Raw genomic sequence first — 17,781 nt, forward strand, 5'->3', positions numbered from 1 at the left:
CTATTTTAGCTATGATACTGCTTTATTTTCATTTCGGTATAAACAAGATGTTGAAACGAAAACAAATATAGGTTTCTGGGTTTTAGTTATTAATTTGCAAATAATATATTAAAAATATTTAAATTAACATTTACTTTAAATTTAAAAATAATTTAATTAGATTTTTTCTTATTATTCAGTAATTCCAAAAATATTAATTAAAAATAATATTTTAATTTCTCAACTCAAATACCGGCATAAAAACTTAAAAATAAATTTTTTATCTCAAATATCGCATTGAACCAAATTTAATTAAAAAATCGGATTATGAATAAAAGTTCAATTATATCAATGGATTGAAAAAATATGTAATTAAAAAATAAATTGATTTAGAATTTATTTTCTTTGTTTTGCGTACTTCGTGTTTTACGGTTCCGTCTCTTTTAAAAAGGAAAGATTAATTTTAATAAAGTACCAACAAAGTTAATGACTTTTTATCTTATTTAATTTAATTGCTTTTTTTCTTTTTACTCCTTTTCGCTAAAGTTTTTAATTTGGAAAAATATTTATTGTTTGTAACCCCAATTTTGAAAATAAAAAAATATTTTTGTATTCCGATTTTGAGTTTAAAAATTGAACTTTAACTTACTTAACTTTTAAATGAAAATATAATTGTTAATCCCAAAATCAGAATGAAAACATAAAATTTTTAATTCCAAGTTTTTTAATCAATAATTTTAAATTTATTAAAATTAAAATTTCGTTTAAATTTTTTTAATTAAAAAATTAAATTTTCAATTTTAAATTTAACGTTTTTTAAATTGAAAATTTTAAAATCAGAAAAGCTAAAATTTTTAATCCAAAGTTTTTTAATAAAAAAATTAAAATTAATTAAAATTAAAATGTTATTTTAAATTTTTTGAAAATAAAATTTTTAATCCCAAAATCATAAAATTTTTTTTTTTAATTTATTTTTCAAATTAAAATTTAATTTGTAAAATGAAAACTAAATGTTTAATCTTAAAATCACTTTAAATTTTTTAATTAAATATTAAATTTTCAATTTTAAATTAACTTCTTGATTAAAAATCAAAATTATAAATCATGAAAACTGAAAACTTTTAATCCCAAATTTTTTAATAAAAAATTTTAAATTTATTAAAATTAAAATTTCGTTTTAAATTTTTTGAATTAAAAAATGAAATTTTCAATTTTTAATTTAACATTTTTTAAATTGAAAATTTAAGATTTTTTTAAATTGAAAATTTAAAATCAGAAAAACTAAAATTTTTATTCCAAAATTTTTTAATCAAAAAATTAAAATGTTATTTTAATATTTTAAAAATTAAATTTTTATCCCAATATTACTTTACATTTTTTAATTAAAAAATTAAATTTTCAATTTTAAATTAAATTTTAATTTGCAGATTTTAAATTGAAAAATTAGTTTTTGTTCTCAATTTTTTAATTAAAAAACTCATAACTCTTGTTTAATGCTTCTAAATTTTTATGTTAAAACTTTTTTTGTTTATTTAAAAATTATTTTCTTTTAATAAATTATTACATATACCACAAATTTCAAATAATTATTTAATCTACTTATATATGTATATACATATGTATATATAAATCATGCCAGCCATTCACGCCTTCGCTTTAGCGTCCTTGGACGTGAATATATTATCCATTTCGTCTACATGCTGGTGCTCCAGATGTTTCATATAAGCCAGGAAGCATGTCCATAACAAACTACAAACACTGATGAAAGGCACTCGATTCTTCTCTGGTACGACGGAGAAATTTATTATGCCAACAACGGGCCAAATTGACATAGCCACCTTTGAGAGCATACGTAAATAATGTAATCTTGAAATAAAAGTTATAATTTTACTCACCTTATATGTGGGTATGAATTTCTTGCGCACCTCCGCGGCTGCCTCGCCCACGGTCTTCATTTCCAGCAGGCTCATTAGGAAGTAAAAGCATGTCATGGCAGCAGGTGTGTAGGAAATCTGTTCGACGGCTGTTTTGAACACCGCCGTCTGCAGCGATGTACGCGGCCACATGGCGCTGGAAACCTTAATCCAACTGTACAGCGTTGGCGCGACGAAAAATCCGCCATATAGACTGAAACGTAACGCACGCCACCAATCGTAGTCCGCTAATGGCAAAATTAAAATAAGTTAAAATTTTAATTTTTGAAAGTAAAATTTTAATTCTTGATAGTAAAGCTCTATAAAATTCAATTAAAAAATTAAACAAAAAAATATTAAAAAATTAAGCTTTCGAAATAAAAAAATAAAAATAAAGATTATTAATAGATCATTCTAAAAAGGTAATTACGCCATCTTTTCCCTTCGAAGGTCTGTTGTATGAGTGAACTCGTCGGCCAAATCAGGCTATATGAAACCATACCCCTTGTAACGGGATAACGCTGTAGCATCGTCTTAAAATGTTGTAAAATGGCAGCCATTTTTATTTTGTTTTTATATTTATTAACACAGATTATTTATTGTTTAATACTCAGTTTATAATTCACTTTCACTTTAAACATTATTTAATAAAAGTTGCTAAGTTTTTGTTTTACTCATATAGTATTTTTAATTTTTATAAAACTATCAAAAAGTTATTAATTTATCTAAGTATATTTATTTTTAATTTACGAAATGAGTCTCATTTGTTTATCTATATATAAATAATACTGAAAAAATCAGAAATTAAGTAATTTGATTATCTTGGAAAAATCTTAGAATTTATTCGTCATTTTATCGTTTTTATAGCTTGGATAATTGTTAGGCTCTATATTCATACATGCAGCCTTAAGTGAGTCGTGGGATGTTCACTTGAGGTATATAGTATTTTACATGGCGGTAGCTGGTTTGAGCGACGGTTTTCATCTATTCGACATTCCTATAGCAACAAATTGAGAAATCTAAGTGCAAGCCAAGAAAATTCATAACCCAAAGCATCAACTAAAATGTTTTGGCTTGAACATAAGAAAGGGTTGCGAGTCTCCTAATGCTACCTGTAAAGTGATGATGTTCTCACACAATCTTACCTTAAACCTTAAAATCTTTGACGTCGTTGACAGAGTTATGTTTACTCCGAAATCACGAAGCTCACTGCTAAGTAGTCCCTGAATTTTTAAATATCGAACCGAAAAATTTCAAAAGTTCCTTTCTTCCCAAGGAATTACGCGTTTGTGGAAACCGCCGATATCGGACTACTACTCAAGACAAAGCTAGAAGTCCTGAATAAAGATAAAGCTAGTCCCGGTAAAGTAAGTTTTTTTATTTGACAAGATATATTGACGAAATTCGGCACAGATTTTTATTCAAGGCAATGATATAATCTATAAGATACCTGCAAAACTAATACGGCTGTGTAAACTGAGGTTGAGCAATACCAAAAGCTCCGTTAGGATTAAGAAGGACCTCTCCGAGTTTCTACTTTGGACTAAGTAGTCAATTGAGAAGTAAAGTCCTCTCTCGACGAACAAAAACTAAACTCTATAAGTCACTCATTATTTCCGTCCTTCTATATGGTGCAGAGGCATGGACGATGACAACATCGACGTTACGAGTTTTCAAGAGAAAGGTTCCGCGAAAGATTTATGGTCCTTTGCGGGTTGGCTACGCCTAATACCGCATTCGATGGGACCATGAGCTGTATGAGATATACGACGACATTGATATAGTGCAGCGAATTAAAATACAGTCGCTGGCTAGGTCATGTTGTCCGAATGGACGACAACACTTCAGCTCTGAAAGTATTCGACGCAATACTAGCCGTGGGAAGCAGACGAAGATCTCCACTCCATTGGAAAGACCAGGTTATACAAACTGATACATCAAATTTAAGTTTTTATTTGGAAAATTTTTTTAATCGAAAAATTATTTTTACAAAATCCGGTATAGCTTGTTGTCCAAAGGAACGCTATAATCTCCAAATAGATTGTTCAAGCCAGCATGCCATCAAAGCATGACGCCCATGTATGGCAATTTCTTTTATTTTACAAATTAGTCATTCAGTTTTTGAAATATCGATTTTGAAATTTTTCAAACTTCCCTGCCTTCTCAATGTCTCGGAATCGTCGTTATCTAACTATGCAAACTAATCGAGCAATGACATTTTTTCTTGTTACTGAGTGCTTTTGACAGAAAAATACATTTCATCGTGACGTCATAAAGAAAATGAGGCGAGAACTTTGTTGACAAGTTTAACAGTTCATTGCGTACATATTTACGACTAACTACTAACGGGGTAAAGGTAAAATAACGAATAATTCTAAACTGATGTAAAAGCATGCTATTTATACTTTTTTTGGTTCTAATGCAGGTGAGATTCAAGAATATTTATTGAAATTAAATTAAAGGGGTAATTAAAAATATTTATATTGTTCATTAGGTACACATATACATATATTATAAAAATATGAGGGTAGGACTCCTTGCTTTGGCTTTATTTGCATAACTGTATATTTTAATAAATTTTTCCACACTTAATTTGCATTTGATAACAATTTGTAAACTGCAACAACATACATATGCATGTAAGTTCATATATTTCCGCATGATTATTTCTTTGCGCACAAAATGCTGGCCTTGATTTTGAAAAAGTGCAAGCGCAGTTTTACACACGGGCATATAGAACTACCAACGTTAGCTGTGGCTAACTACAAAAGCTCTTACATATTTTTTTAATGTTTTATTTGTTTTTAAATGCTTAAAGTAAGTATGTATATATGGGAGTATTTGCATAATTTTGTTTTGTTTTTTGTCTACCAAATACACCCACTTACCACATACGGCTTCACACACATACATACATATGTAACAACAAATTCACTGGAAGTCGGTTTTCCACTCTACAGCGATGTGCATTTGCAAGGCACAAAATAAAATCGTACACACATACATACATACACATATGTATATGTCTAGATTTTCTTATCACTTTTCCATGCAATTCAGGCAAAGGTCGCGTATACGCAACTCCGCCCCATGTTGCCGCAATTAACCTAAATTCGCAGTTATGCAACTCGACCGTCAATTTTTTTGTTGCAATATAAACACGTTCTAAGCGCAAACTCCGACACTTTCAGTGCGCAGTCATAACTCACACGCGCCCAACAAACATGGCTCAAAGCAATGGATTTGCATGGCTGTTTTTGTTTTACAGTTTAAGCCTACTTTGCTTGGTTTTCAAGTGCAATGCATTTTATCCGAGAATCGTAAATGGCACACAGGCCAACGAGGGCGAGTTTCCTTTTGTGGTGAGTAAATGAGAATGTGAAAGAAGAGTGTCTTTTATCTAAAAGTTTAAAGTCGAAAAGTTCGCGGCAGTTTTAAGTTCACAACTGACAGTTCTTATCCTCGTTCGGTAAAGGTATCGCTGCGCCGCGCCTCCGATGGCCGTCACAAGTGTGGCGCTTCGCTGTTGAATCGCGTTTGGGTGCTCACCGCGGCGCACTGTGTGGTCAAAACGCAACCCGAGCAACTGAGCATACAATATGGCGGCAATGAATTGGTTGCGAACAGCACCAAAGTGTCGAATGTCAGTAAGATAATAGTGCATGAAAATTATGAGCCGGGAAATTTGCATCTTAACGATATTGCGTTGTTGCGCCTGCAGACGCCACTCAAGTTTGGTTCTAAAGTGCGCGCCGTGCACCTGCCGGCAGCGCAACAGGATACCGCCGAAGCTATGCCGGCAGTGTTGCTTGGCTGGGGACTGAATGCGGTGAGTGTAAAAGAAATTTGAAATTTCCACATTTATCTCACTTAAATGTCGCTTCAATCATTTCTTCAAGACCGGTGGCGTCATACAAAAACAACTGCAAAAAGTGCACCTTCAAATATTTAGCGATGAAGAGTGTAGTCAACGACATGGCACACAATTGCACCCAACAACCATCTGCGCCGGTGTGCCGGAAGGTGGTCGTGGGCAGTGCAGTGGCGATTCGGGCGGTCCGTTGCTGGTTAATGGTCAACAGGTGGGCATTGTTTCGTGGAGTCGCAAGCCTTGCACTGTGGCGCCATATCCCGGTGTGTTTACGGAGGTTTCCGCCTATGTGGATTGGTTGCAGCAGATGATCGGTAATGATCGTGACGATGGCGATTGGGGCGAGAGCGAAGAGTCGTGGGAAGAATTGACAACGGGAAATCTCATTATAGTGCGTAGTAAAAAGGGTTTGACCAGCTTATTGGCTAAACATAAAAAGGCATAATAAATAACAAAGATTTTTAAATAAAAAATAGTTTTTTTCTTGCAAAGAGATGAAGGATAGAGATAGAGAAATAGGGATGCTGGAAACTATTACACCTTTTTTACGGCTTGAAGCGATTTTTCCAGTAAGTAACAGAAACGATTCACGCTGTCCCCGTTTCCACAACATCTGGGTCAATGAGCGGGACCCGAATTTTTATCCGTCAAGAACTGTGACTAGGCGGTATTCCTCAAAAATTATTTCTGAGATGTTTTTTGCCGCTACAACAACAATCTACGCTGTCCCAGAAAAGCTTTTGTGATTTTTCCAGTAAGCAGCAGAAACGACTGAACTTTTATCCGGCTAAGAACTGTGAACTCAGCAGTAACAAGGATCTCTCTCATCTGCCTCATATCATAATCGAAGACTGAAATTAGATTCTCTAATGTATACTGGAGCTCACAAAGACTTAACCTAAAGAATAAGTTAATAATTTTATCATGATTAGTTGGGAAAAACTACTTTACTAAATTTTTAGAAATTTTGAAGGTAAATTTATGTTCTTTTTTATGTTTGAAGGAAAAAAATAGAATACCACTTGGCTAAAAAAAAATCCTCCACTGCAGCGCGGATCCACGGGGGGTTGTGGTACTGCAGAGAGTAGCATGCTTTTACTAACTCAAAAAGAGACTATTGAATTTGTCAATCCGGTTCAAATTTGATCTCCCCCTGTGAATCCGCCCCTGACTGTTGCAATGACTTTGTTCTTCTCCTTGAATGGAACCCCAAAAAAAATGTCAGCTGGCACATGTTTAAAGATAAACTGATGGAGCCGACTCAACAGAACGACTATACATACTTTACAAGACCGCAGTTCAAATATGAAAGAATTATGTTTTTTTTTTTTTACTTTCAGACTATATGTGTGCACCTTAATATTAGAAAACATATTATTCTGATTTCAGCATTATTGTTTTCTTTTTCAAAACTATCACTAAAGGTCTCATTACGTCATCGTGGCAGCCTACAACATTTTTGTGCTGGGACACTCATACATCCGCAATGGATATTGACAGCAGCTCACTGTTTAATGTACACAAAGCAGCCCAAAGAACTGATCATACAATATGGTACCAATCAACTAAAACCCGCTAAAACGAAATTGATGAATATCAGCGAAATAATACGACATGAGGGATATAGTCACACCATAGCAATACATGATTTGGCGCTGTTGAAGTTGGAAAGCGCGATCATGTCTAATGACGTCAATCTCGTAACACTGGCTGCGGGAAATCAATGCTACGAAGCTTTCAAAACGAAGGCGCCGTTATTGCTTATCGGTTGGGGTCTAAATGCGGTTGGTTTTGTAGTAGAAATTATAATAACATAACGGTGTGTTTGATTTTTACCGTTATTTTCAGACACACGGCACGCTGCAGCAGCAATTGCAAAAGGTGGAACTAGATTTACTCTCACGCGCTGAATGCCGCCAGCGCACACAAGCACAGCTTTACAGCACAAATATATGCGCTGTAGCACCCACCGGCACTCAGCAAGGACAGTGCAATGGTGACTCTGGTGGACCACTGCTCATGAATAAGCAACAAATTGGCATCGTTTCGTGGAGTTTAAAGCCATGTGGCGCTTATCCTGGCGTATTCACGAATGTCGCTTGTTATGAGCAGTGGATAAGGGATTGTATTGGGTAGTCGGAAAAGTCTTTTCGTATTTTGTCATACCATATAGTGTTGGAAAGGTGAGATTTTAAGCTTCATTTATCCAAATAAAAAAATTGGCTTCTCGCTTATTATTAATAATTCTCTTCATTTGTCTTTTCGCGTCATCTTCTTACCAAAAAAAACCGGTTTGAGCGACAGGAGAGTCCCAGTGTGAATATAGTCTAAGAAAGAGTAACAGTAAATAAAAAAACTCAAGTTATTTGTCACTAAAGCAACACTTTATTTGTCGTTAACATTTTTTATAATCCCAAATTATATGTATATGTTTTCTTATATCATATATGTATGTATGTTTGGAGGTAGGTACAGTCGTATAAATATTATATAAAATATGCATGTAGGGTTTCGATAAGCGTATAGGTATAATCACAAATATTTGTTAATTCTAGCTATAAATATATGTATGTATATGTAAGTATGCGCGTAAGTGCATGTAAGTACGTGTGTGTAAGCGTTTCAGTCATCATAGCGCGAATGCATTATTAACTTTTGGTATAAAGCTCTCATTCTTCAGTACCGGCAAATGGTGTTGGAATTGTTTTAGCTGCTGTTTCGGCATGTGTTCGTCCAGTTGCGCTTTTTCACCCTGTTTTTGCATATGAGCCAAGAATGTTATCCAGAATAGACTACAAAAACTAACAAATAAAATGCGATTCGGTTCGGGTATTAAACCGAAGTTAATTGTCTGCAAAACTGGAATGATGAAAATGGCAATCTGTAAAAAATGGCAAAATATATGTTATTATTGTTTGTGTTGGAAATGTTAAATGATTTGAGACATACCCTAAGTGTTTTTGGGAATTTATCTTTGACTTCTGCTTTAGCTGCTTCAATGCCTTTACCTTCCAGCATAGTCATGCCGAAGTAGAAGCTGGTGCTGGCGAATGGTGCGTACGAAGCTTGCTCAACGATGGCCTGTGGAACAAAATGGAAGCATGTTAATGATCGTGTGCTCAAATATCGACAGTAGAAGGTAAAAATAAAGCGAAATTTTAGTTCCGTTTTTTTTAAGAAAATTGCAATTCAAAAAAATTGTCTTAACATAAGAACTCCGCTTACCTTGAGTGCTCCAATACGTAAATTCGTTTGCGGCCACATTGCGGAGGCGACACGCAACCATCCATATAAAGTGGGCGCCACATAACAGCCTCCGAAAAGACCAAAACGTAGTATGCGCATCCAATCATAATCCTCTATTTTGCCAAAAATGAATACAAAGTTGTTTAATATAAAAAGTATTTAAATCGAGATCTGATCAAAATTGACTCGGATTACTCTATTTAACCAGTACACGCAAACCGAATTGATAAAAACTTTTCCTTAAAATGGTACAAGCATGTCACTTTACCATGAAAAATGAGTTGAACAATGAGCTTGCTTGAAATCACGGCGTTGGAAGCGTTAAAAATGTTGCAGAAGAGTTTTGAGGGGTCTACTTTACCGCGAACACAAGTATTCGAGCGTTCAGTAAAGGTCATGGAGTCATCGAAAATTTGCCTCATGCGAGTCGAGATGGATGGAGACCTCTGTTAATCACGATAACATCGTAAAAATGTAGGAGTTTAAGTTAAGTGCTTGGAAATCGTCTTTTTTGCATTTGAGGGATAACAAAGGAACTCAAAGTCTCTTATGACCCAACATATTTTGGTAAATGTTTTGGGTATGAAGTGGGTCAATATAAGACTTGTAGCAAAAGACCTGAGTAGATGTCACAAAAGAGATGCTTGACAATATAGCTGATGACCCTACATGACGAGTTGTGAGTTTTGGAAAATGACGTCAGAACTGTCCAAAAATATAAAAATGAGCCGAGGCTTATTTCAAGTATGTTTTTCTTGTCAGTCCGGTTCAAATTTGATCATAAGTTAAATACGTGTGGCGTTTTGAGTTTTGGAAGATGACTTCGGAACTGTCTAGCATTATAAAAATGAGTCGGGGCTTATATCAAGTATGACGTCGGAACTGTCCAACAATAGCAAAATGAGCCCAGATTTTTATGAAGTATGTGTTGTTTTTTTGGCAGTCCGATTCAAATTTGATCAGATCTTAAATATATATGGCTGCATACTTACTTAGCTGTTTGCCTTCGAGTGTTTGCTGCATGAAACTACTCGTCGGCCATACAATCGAATATGCGATAACACCTTTGGCCAGGGGATGAGCAGAAGCGAACAGGCGCCATTTTGATTTCAAAAAATTAACTGTCATCGGTACAACCATTTCGATTTATACAAATTAGGCACTAAATATTAAAATAATAACTAATTGAAATATTTATATACATACATTCATGTTTATAGCTGCGCAGAGCTGTGTAACACGAAAACGGAAACGGAAATTTGTTTGCGGAAACGTCAAAATGCACTATTTCTTATTTTTTGTAATAATTTTAAGGTCACCAAAACACAGAAACGAACGACAGCCGTTAACCTCGAAAATTTGGCAAGAGCGAAACTTTTATTTGCTATTGCAGACATACATACATATATTTATATACTTGTAATACATATACTTATATACTTGTAAAATATATGTACATAGGAATCTACATATGTAGATATGTATGTGGTTTATATTAATTTGAATGGCGAACAGCTGTGCCGATTGTAGACTAGACGGCGCCCCCATTAAAGAGATCGCTGCGTATTTGTATGGCTTGCAAGTAGGAGAGGTGCAAAGAGCTGCACACTCGTACTTACATATGTATGTGTGTTTGTATGTGCGCCGTTTAATTGTTTGAAAAACAGCATATAACGAGAATTTGGGTTTTCAGCAATTTCTTTCACACAAGTTTATAGAAAACTTGTAAAAAATACTTCGTAAAATTTGTTTATAAATACATACTTACTTAATTGTGCACATAATAATTTTTTACATGTGAATTTGCATTTCAATTTTTTCTATTAATATTTTTCTCTCATAGCACTCTCCTAATTATAATAATTTCCTTGATTTTCGGGTTATAAATTTTTTCCAAAAAAAATTCGAAAAATTTTCAAAAAAAGTTTCAAAAAATTTTCAAAAAAATGTTTGAAAAAAATTTTCAAAAAAATTCAAAATAGCTCTTTCCTAATTATTTTCTTGATTATATTTTTATAATTTATTTTCCAAAATTTTTTTTATTGTAATAAAAATTTTCTCTACCCACAATATTTTCATATATTTACTTCTTAACTTAATAAGCCAAAGCACTAAACTGCACCCTTCGTTTTGTTGCTTTTATTTATGACTCACAAACATTTGTTAAATAATTTTATTTCTGCGTGAACACTTTTCCAATGCCAGCAATCAAGGCATAGCATTTAAAAGCAACTATTTTTAGCGTCTGCATTTGCATATTTATATACTATATTTTATAGTTTTCCATTTAATTATTGGAAAAAATACTAAAATTCACTTTTAAAACACTTGTTTATATTTTGTAGGAATACTGTTATGCCACGGGGATTTTTTGCATTATTCAAGCATTTCTTTATGGATTACAACTTCACTAAGCGATTGTTCTGCGGCAACTAGTGTCGCGTATAATTGAAAAAATCTCACTTGTGCGATGAAATTTGGGCTTTTTCTAATTGTGATGTAAACTGCAGGAATTACGTGGTTGCAGCTTTTTGGTGCACTTGTGCAAACATACATACATATGTATAAGCTTTTATTTGCTTTATTTGATGATCTTTACAAGAGAAATTCTTAAACACACGTCATTCGTTTGTGTACTTTATGAGGTAATGAAACGACGCGCATTCGGTATTTCTGTTGTTGTCAAGGCGAAACATAGAAAAAACATAAAAAAATTGAACTTCGGTTGCGCTGTAATAGAATTCACGATTGCAAAAGGACATAGAAATATCATTTATTATATATTTCGATTTTCATCAGTAAGTTTGTATGGCAGATATAAATTATAGTGGTACATTCTGAACAATTTGTTCGGATATTGTAGCGTTACCTTGGACAATAATCTATGCCGAAATTCGTGAAGATATCTTCTCAAATAAAAAAGTTTTCCATACAAGAATTTGATTTTGATCGATCAGTTTCTATGGCAGCTATATGCTATAGTTGTCCGATCCAAATTATATGTTCAGAAATTGTAGCGTTGACTTGGAAAATTATCTATGCGAAAATTCGTGAAGATACCTTGTCAAATAAAAAAGTTTTCCATACAAGAACTTGATTTTGACTGAACAGTTCCTATGGCAGCTTTGTCCAACGGTGGTTCAATATCGGTGATTTCGACAAATGAGCAGGTTCTTGGGGAGAAGCGGACATGTGCAAGTTTTCAGAACGGTATCTCAAAAACTGAGGGACTAAATGGACTATATAAAAACAGATAGACATGACTCAACTAGTCACGCTGATCATTTATATACATACATACATATGTATGTACATTACAGGATCTGCTATGTTTACGTCTGTGTGTTACAAAGTTAGTGCCAAACTTAATATACCCTATTCAAGTTATAAAAATGCAGACAAAAAAATATAAACAAAGCGAAAACAATACAGGAAACTAATCGCCGCGATTCTCTCTTAGAAAATGTAAACAAAAATTTTAGTCAAACTGATCTAGTACTCAGCAAAGCTTTTGCAGAAACTGTAATTCATCTCAAGAGCGCGCAAGAGTTAGCTAGAGGCATTGATAGTGGTATAATGGCAGCAAAAGAGCGGTGTTTGACATGAAATGCGTGAAAAGCATTGAACTTGAGCAAATTGAAGAGCTTTCATAGTTTGAACGCGAACATGTTTCCCAAACGAACAAAAGCAAAAAAAAAAAAAACAAAAACAAAATATAATAAATAAATAAAAAGGGCATGACGAAAATTTTAACAAATATAAAAATAAATATATAAAAAGAAATTATAGGAAAGTGTGCTGCGTTTCGATAATTCGTTAGATAACAGTTAAAATCAAAAAGCAAGCGCATTAATGGGGATACGGGAGCATTTAAGCGCCTAATTACGCCTAATTACTAACTTATAAATGTATATAGATGTATCTATTTGTGCTGAGTCCACGCTTCTGATTATCACTTAAGCCCCTTTTAGCTAAATTTTCCGTTTATTAAATATATTTTTAATGTCTAGACAACTTTTATAATACGCATGATAATCATGCCTGAGTAAGCCGCTTATTGATAAAAACTTTTCCATTTAAATTAGTTTCATATATTTTTTGCATGATAAAGACGTGTGTGCCTATCACTGAGATCTCGAACATCGAGCAGTAAGAACACTCTCTTTTATGCTATTAAAAAAAAACAACAAATTGCTACATAAAATTGCTCTAATCTGTATGATTACTTTGCACCATAAATATAAAAATATGTTTAATGGCTTTCTAAAAAAATTAATTAGTAATTGTTGTTGTTAGAATATGTTTAATAGCTTGCTAAAAAATTTTAATTACTGTTTGTTGTTGTTAGTGCATAATTATTATGTTATTTTAATATTATCGAAAGATGTTTAGTATTTTTTCACACATAATTCAGTTAGAGGGTCTTTCATGAGTGATTTTATATTGATTTTTGCATAAAATATATTCTATTCAAAGCTGGGTTATCAGTAATTGAAATGTGTTCGATGAAAAAAATACAAATTTTTGCTAACATCTATTCGCTTAGCCTTTGGCGAGTGGTGAATCGAATAAACAACTCGTATAAATCATAACGACTGGCATAATAAATTAGAGAGAGAACATAACGGAGAGTTATTGGGTTTAACTGAGCTTTGTTGTTGGGACTTAAGTCTGTTTTTTACCAATTTTTGCCGACATCTATTCATTAAGCCTTTGGGAACTCGTATAAATCATGTCGACTGGCATAATAAAATAGAGAGAGGACATAACTGAGAGTTAATGAATTTAACGGAACTTTGTTGTTGTTTTTTTTTAACTTGGAACCATAAAAACCCATGTTTGTTATTCATATCAATACTCTTTCTGGACGCATAATTAAAAATTTATACCGAATTCCTCCAATAAATCGCTATTCCTAACTAGAACTATACCTATAAGATCACATACCTATTTCTTCCACACTGTCCACCATTTGCCTATAACTAAAAATAACACTTTATTGTTTGGTCATCGCTGCTCGCCTAACAGCTATAATTTCTTCTATGCGCTTCTATTCGGCGAGAGAGATATCTTTAGATATAATACTAATCGAATACTCAAAATGTGTTTAGGAAAATTACGTAGCAAATGACCTATGAGTTTGAAGCCGATAACTAACGGTCATATATCTATAATATGGTTTCTACGTCTATTGTATTTGATATACATTTCTGATATCAAATTCATAGAAGCCTACACGCGCGTTGGGTATAACACAAGCAAAAACCCTCATATCTCTTTGCTCTTGTGGGTGAGTGTGTGCTTTTTGGTGGGCGCGTAGCCACTTTGCAGCAATTAGGCAATTAGTTAGGTAGCCAAAATTGGCAAAAAATTGGCATATTTGATAAGATTGTTCTCCTGTTATCAAACTTCCCACATTGGTCCAATTTGCGTGACGCTAATTACTCCAACAATAACTTTTTTTCGCAAAATTATGCTTGCAGACGGACGGAAATAATGTATAGCAACATACATATATGTATGTATGTGCGCATATCTTTTTTATGTATCTACTGAGTGTTGGGCTTATGACAGCGCACGAGTTCGTGCATTCTCTGCCCCTGCGCGCGCTGCTTGTTCGCTCTTTTTTTGTTTGATGACGATTGAATTTTTTTGATTATACTTTTTTGTTGTTTTTTTGATTATACTTTTTTACTGTTTTTGTTTTGGTCATACTTTTTTGTTTTTGTTTGTGTTTTTTTTTTTTGCAAAGCAATTTTGTTTTTTGTGTTTTTTTGCGAATAAAATGTTCTTTTTTATAGCAAAACTTTCCGCTTGCACTTCTTTGACGTGGCTACCGCCCTCGCAAATTCTTTTCCATTTCGATTTCCATTTACGTGTTCGTTTTGAAATTAAAAATTTTCGCTTGCACATATTTACTCACCTATTTTCCTGGTTGTTGTAACACTGAGTAGCTTTCTAATTGTCCAGTAACAACAATAGTTTTATGTTGTTGTTGTGTTGTATTTCGTAATGTCTGCAAAAGTCGATTTTTAGAAATGTCGCGCGCTTGCGAATGTTTTGTTTTGTGTAGAACTTCTTTTCATTGCACGCTTCTGCTACATTCACTCCGTTCAATTGGCCAAACGCGTGTCTCGCTTACTTTTGGCTCTCGCACGGTTTTTATACCGTCTGGAAATCGCATCTAGTGGAAAATTTGAGATCGCTTATCAACATTTTACCTGCTGCTTGATGTTGCCGAGCGTGAGAGCGGGACGCAATCGGTGAGTGGGCATTAGTTCGCGGATCAGGATGTATGAGAAAGCAGTCGCGTGCTCGAAGAAGAAGAGGAAGCAGTAATAGCCAGACAGTTGGTAATTAAGATAATCGAAATACAATAATAATTTAAATCAAAATATGAGTAATTTCAAAACATTTTTCATACTCTCGCAACATGTTGCTACGGAGTATAATAGTTTTGTCCACCTAGCTATTTCAGTGCTAGTTCTTGTTTGTGACACTAAAACTAATTGAGATAGATAGATATCGAGTTTGTATATATAAATGAACGGGGTGACGAGGCGAGTTGAATTCCGTGTAACTGTCTGTCCTTGAGTAATGAGTAAAAATTGAGACATTTTGATGAAACTTGGTACAAGTTCGCTCGCGTTGTCAGGATAACTTCTTACAGGATCCAAGTGAAAGAATACGTGTTTTAGTTAAAACCTTAACTTAGAACTTGGACGAAGGAAAAAAAATACTGAAAATGGAATTTTTGGCAGACATTTTTACGAAAATTAAAAATTTCGCGATTTTTTTTTCAAATAATTAGAATCAAATAAAATCTTCCGTTCAAGTATTAATTGTATCTCAAAGACCTGTGTAAAATTTCATGAAGATGGGTTGAGTAGTTCTCGAGAAATCTTGCCAACCCACTTTAAAAACACAGTCTCGATAAAAACGTCTTTAAAGACGGCGCACTTAGCCTAGTTAGCTTCGTGCGCACAAGTTCTCAAGGCTGTAACTACGAAACTATTACTTGGATCAATTTGAAAATTTATAACAATATTCTTGAAGTATTGTAGAATTTAATAGGACAATAAAAATAAAAAATTCGATTGCTGAAACCCGTCAACCCCTGCAACTTAATATGTTTATTGCATACAGCCTCGATAGGGCTTAAATATTTCATGGGAATTGTTGTAAAAATTAACCTACTTTACAGTGAAATAAATCCTTTACCTCAGAAACTACTTAACCGATTTCATCCAAATTTAGTATATTCGGTTATTACAAAATTTTAGAACATAGAATTGGACGAAATCGGACTACAACCTACATAACACAATTTAAGACACCTTAAACCTAAAATAAAAAAAATACTTCCTGATGACATTTTCCAGCATATGTATATCTGCCTCTGTATTTGAATGTTGCAAATTGCGAGCGTATAAATGCTAATAAAGGTTGCAGCCGAACCTCAACTCCCTTACTTTTTCATACATAAAATCATTTTGTCGTGTATATAATAATATAATATATTAAGACTTTTAAAAGTCGAAAGGTCTTGTTGTTACTTTATTGTAAACAATCTTAATCTATGATATTTTTTCTGCTGAAAATAAAAATAAAGCCAATTACGCCTACAATTCTTAACCTAAATATTACATTAGCGGAAAAAACGAAAGATAAGAGAATCGAAGTATATTATGGCAAATATATTATGAAAATAATATAAAATAATTAATTTTTCATATTTAAATAACTCAAGCTTTGATTCAGTGTATCAAAATAGATAATAATTCCGTGGAAGCAAAGGATTTTTAAACAAAAAATTTTTATTTTATATCAAAATAAGTCAAGAAGGGTAGTTTTTTTATGATGTATAGATCGGAATTCAGAAATGAGTTTCTAAAATATGAAGACACCGTTTTGGAAACATATATCTAGCTGATTTTCTTCGATATATTTTAACATTCAGTTTCCAATCCATATACACACTTAAAATAAATAAGGATATCGAAAAGAAGCCTATATTTCGGCGAACAGTACATGGATAGCTCTATAAATAATGGTACTAATCACGAATTTATTTGACTTACTTCGTATATGTTTCAAAACTAATAAAAGATAGTCTTAAGAAGAAATATTTCTGAATAAACAAATATAATTTTGGATATCACTTTAAGTTTTATGTTATATATCTTTTACTATGGATTTTTAAACAATTTTTATTAGTTCGTGGGTTTAGAGAGTAGTTTAAGGTTAATTCTGTTATATTTCTATTCCTATGGATGTTTTTGAGAGCTCAAAGAGATTAAACGGTAGTTCAATTCAGTAGGTTCAGCAATTTTAGAGAGTCAGAGGATTATCATATAAAAGCATTTCTTTTATAGAAGCAGTATGATTAAGCCTGATCTTAAATTGCGCAATTTTTTTGAATAGTCTTTATTGTAAAGGAGTTTTTTTTAAGTGTTTTAGGAAATATGTCCTTCATAGATCTTACCTTAGCGCGTTGAATACCACAAATGGCAAAGGATGTTTTCTTTTTCATTTTCTTTTTCTGAAAACATTTTCGAGTTTCAAACGTGAATAATGTTATAGAAAGGGCTCAAGTAGCACCTTTCAAAGATGTGAAATTTATTAAACTAGACTTGAAGCATGAGAGCCAACACAAAGATGACAAAAGAAGATTTAAAGACAAGTGCTATGTGATACAAAAATCATATCTAAAGACTCTTGTTTCACCACAGCGCTTTTAACCACGAAATATATACCTTTTATCTTTTTAAC

General features: G+C 33.1%; 4 protein-coding genes across 6 annotated transcripts; 2 read left to right on the forward strand and 2 right to left on the reverse strand.

Annotated features, from left to right (window-relative positions):
• Positions 1–1,463: 1,463 nt before the first annotated feature.
• LOC126758726 (uncharacterized) lies at positions 1,464–11,455 on the reverse strand. Of its 3 annotated transcripts, none has more exons than XM_050473090.1 (4): positions 11,327–11,455; positions 2,323–2,664; positions 1,875–2,140; positions 1,464–1,817 (listed from the first exon to the last, which is right to left on the reverse strand). In XM_050473090.1, exons 2-4 carry the CDS (start codon positions 2,450–2,452, stop codon positions 1,623–1,625), a joined length of 591 nt encoding a protein of 196 aa, XP_050329047.1. In that variant the 5' UTR covers positions 2,453–2,664; positions 11,327–11,455; the 3' UTR covers positions 1,464–1,622. The 3 variants fall into 3 exon arrangements, with proteins under 3 accessions (XP_050329047.1, XP_050329046.1, XP_050329044.1); XM_050473089.1 differs by having other exon boundaries at positions 2,323–2,680; XM_050473087.1 differs by having other exon boundaries at positions 2,323–2,680; positions 11,164–11,455.
• LOC126758375 (chymotrypsin-2) lies at positions 5,044–6,208 on the forward strand. The gene is made up of 3 exons (XM_050472631.1): positions 5,044–5,254; positions 5,368–5,721; positions 5,792–6,208. The coding sequence occupies exons 1-3, from the start codon at positions 5,117–5,119 to the stop codon at positions 6,206–6,208; spliced, it is 909 nt and encodes a 302-aa protein (XP_050328588.1). The 5' UTR covers positions 5,044–5,116.
• LOC126758376 (trypsin alpha-3-like) lies at positions 7,080–7,899 on the forward strand. The gene is made up of 2 exons (XM_050472632.1): positions 7,080–7,547; positions 7,588–7,899. The coding sequence occupies exons 1-2, from the start codon at positions 7,080–7,082 to the stop codon at positions 7,897–7,899; spliced, it is 780 nt and encodes a 259-aa protein (XP_050328589.1).
• Positions 8,126–15,203, reverse strand: LOC126758725 (uncharacterized). Its single transcript, XM_050473086.1, has 5 exons — positions 14,933–15,203; positions 10,002–10,171; positions 8,989–9,122; positions 8,713–8,844; positions 8,126–8,644 (listed from the first exon to the last, which is right to left on the reverse strand). The coding sequence occupies exons 2-5, from the start codon at positions 10,147–10,149 to the stop codon at positions 8,393–8,395; spliced, it is 666 nt and encodes a 221-aa protein (XP_050329043.1). The 5' UTR covers positions 10,150–10,171; positions 14,933–15,203; the 3' UTR covers positions 8,126–8,392.
• Between the last annotated feature and the right edge of the window lie 2,578 nt (positions 15,204–17,781).

This window comes from Bactrocera neohumeralis, chromosome 5, assembly GCF_024586455.1.
Source record: "Bactrocera neohumeralis isolate Rockhampton chromosome 5, APGP_CSIRO_Bneo_wtdbg2-racon-allhic-juicebox.fasta_v2, whole genome shotgun sequence".
NCBI lineage: Eukaryota > Metazoa > Arthropoda > Insecta > Diptera > Tephritidae > Bactrocera > Bactrocera neohumeralis.

Excerpts from the sequence above, each read along its gene's own strand:
- LOC126758726 (XM_050473090.1), bottom strand. The coding sequence starts at position 2,452 with ATGGCTGCCATTTTACAACATTTTAAGACGATGCTACAGCGTTATCCC. Across the intron at positions 2,141-2,322 it reads CTTCGAAGGGAAAAGATGGC|CGGACTACGATTGGTGGCGT; the intron begins GTAATTACCTTT and ends TTTTGCCATTAG. Across the intron at positions 1,818-1,874 it reads AATTCATACCCACATATAAG|GTGGCTATGTCAATTTGGCC; the intron begins GTGAGTAAAATT and ends ATGCTCTCAAAG.
- LOC126758375 (XM_050472631.1), top strand. The coding sequence starts at position 5,117 with ATGGCTCAAAGCAATGGATTTGCATGGCTGTTTTTGTTTTACAGTTTA. Across the intron at positions 5,255-5,367 it reads AGGGCGAGTTTCCTTTTGTG|GTATCGCTGCGCCGCGCCTC; the intron begins GTGAGTAAATGA and ends CGTTCGGTAAAG. Across the intron at positions 5,722-5,791 it reads TTGGCTGGGGACTGAATGCG|ACCGGTGGCGTCATACAAAA; the intron begins GTGAGTGTAAAA and ends CATTTCTTCAAG.
- LOC126758376 (XM_050472632.1), top strand. The coding sequence starts at position 7,080 with ATGTTTTTTTTTTTTTACTTTCAGACTATATGTGTGCACCTTAATATT. Across the intron at positions 7,548-7,587 it reads TCGGTTGGGGTCTAAATGCG|TTTGATTTTTACCGTTATTT; the intron begins GTTGGTTTTGTA and ends CATAACGGTGTG.
- LOC126758725 (XM_050473086.1), bottom strand. The coding sequence starts at position 10,149 with ATGGTTGTACCGATGACAGTTAATTTTTTGAAATCAAAATGGCGCCTG. Across the intron at positions 9,123-10,001 it reads ACTCGAAGGCAAACAGCTAA|AGGATTATGATTGGATGCGC; the intron begins GTAAGTATGCAG and ends TTGGCAAAATAG. Across the intron at positions 8,845-8,988 it reads TACGTATTGGAGCACTCAAG|GCCATCGTTGAGCAAGCTTC; the intron begins GTAAGCGGAGTT and ends TTTGTTCCACAG.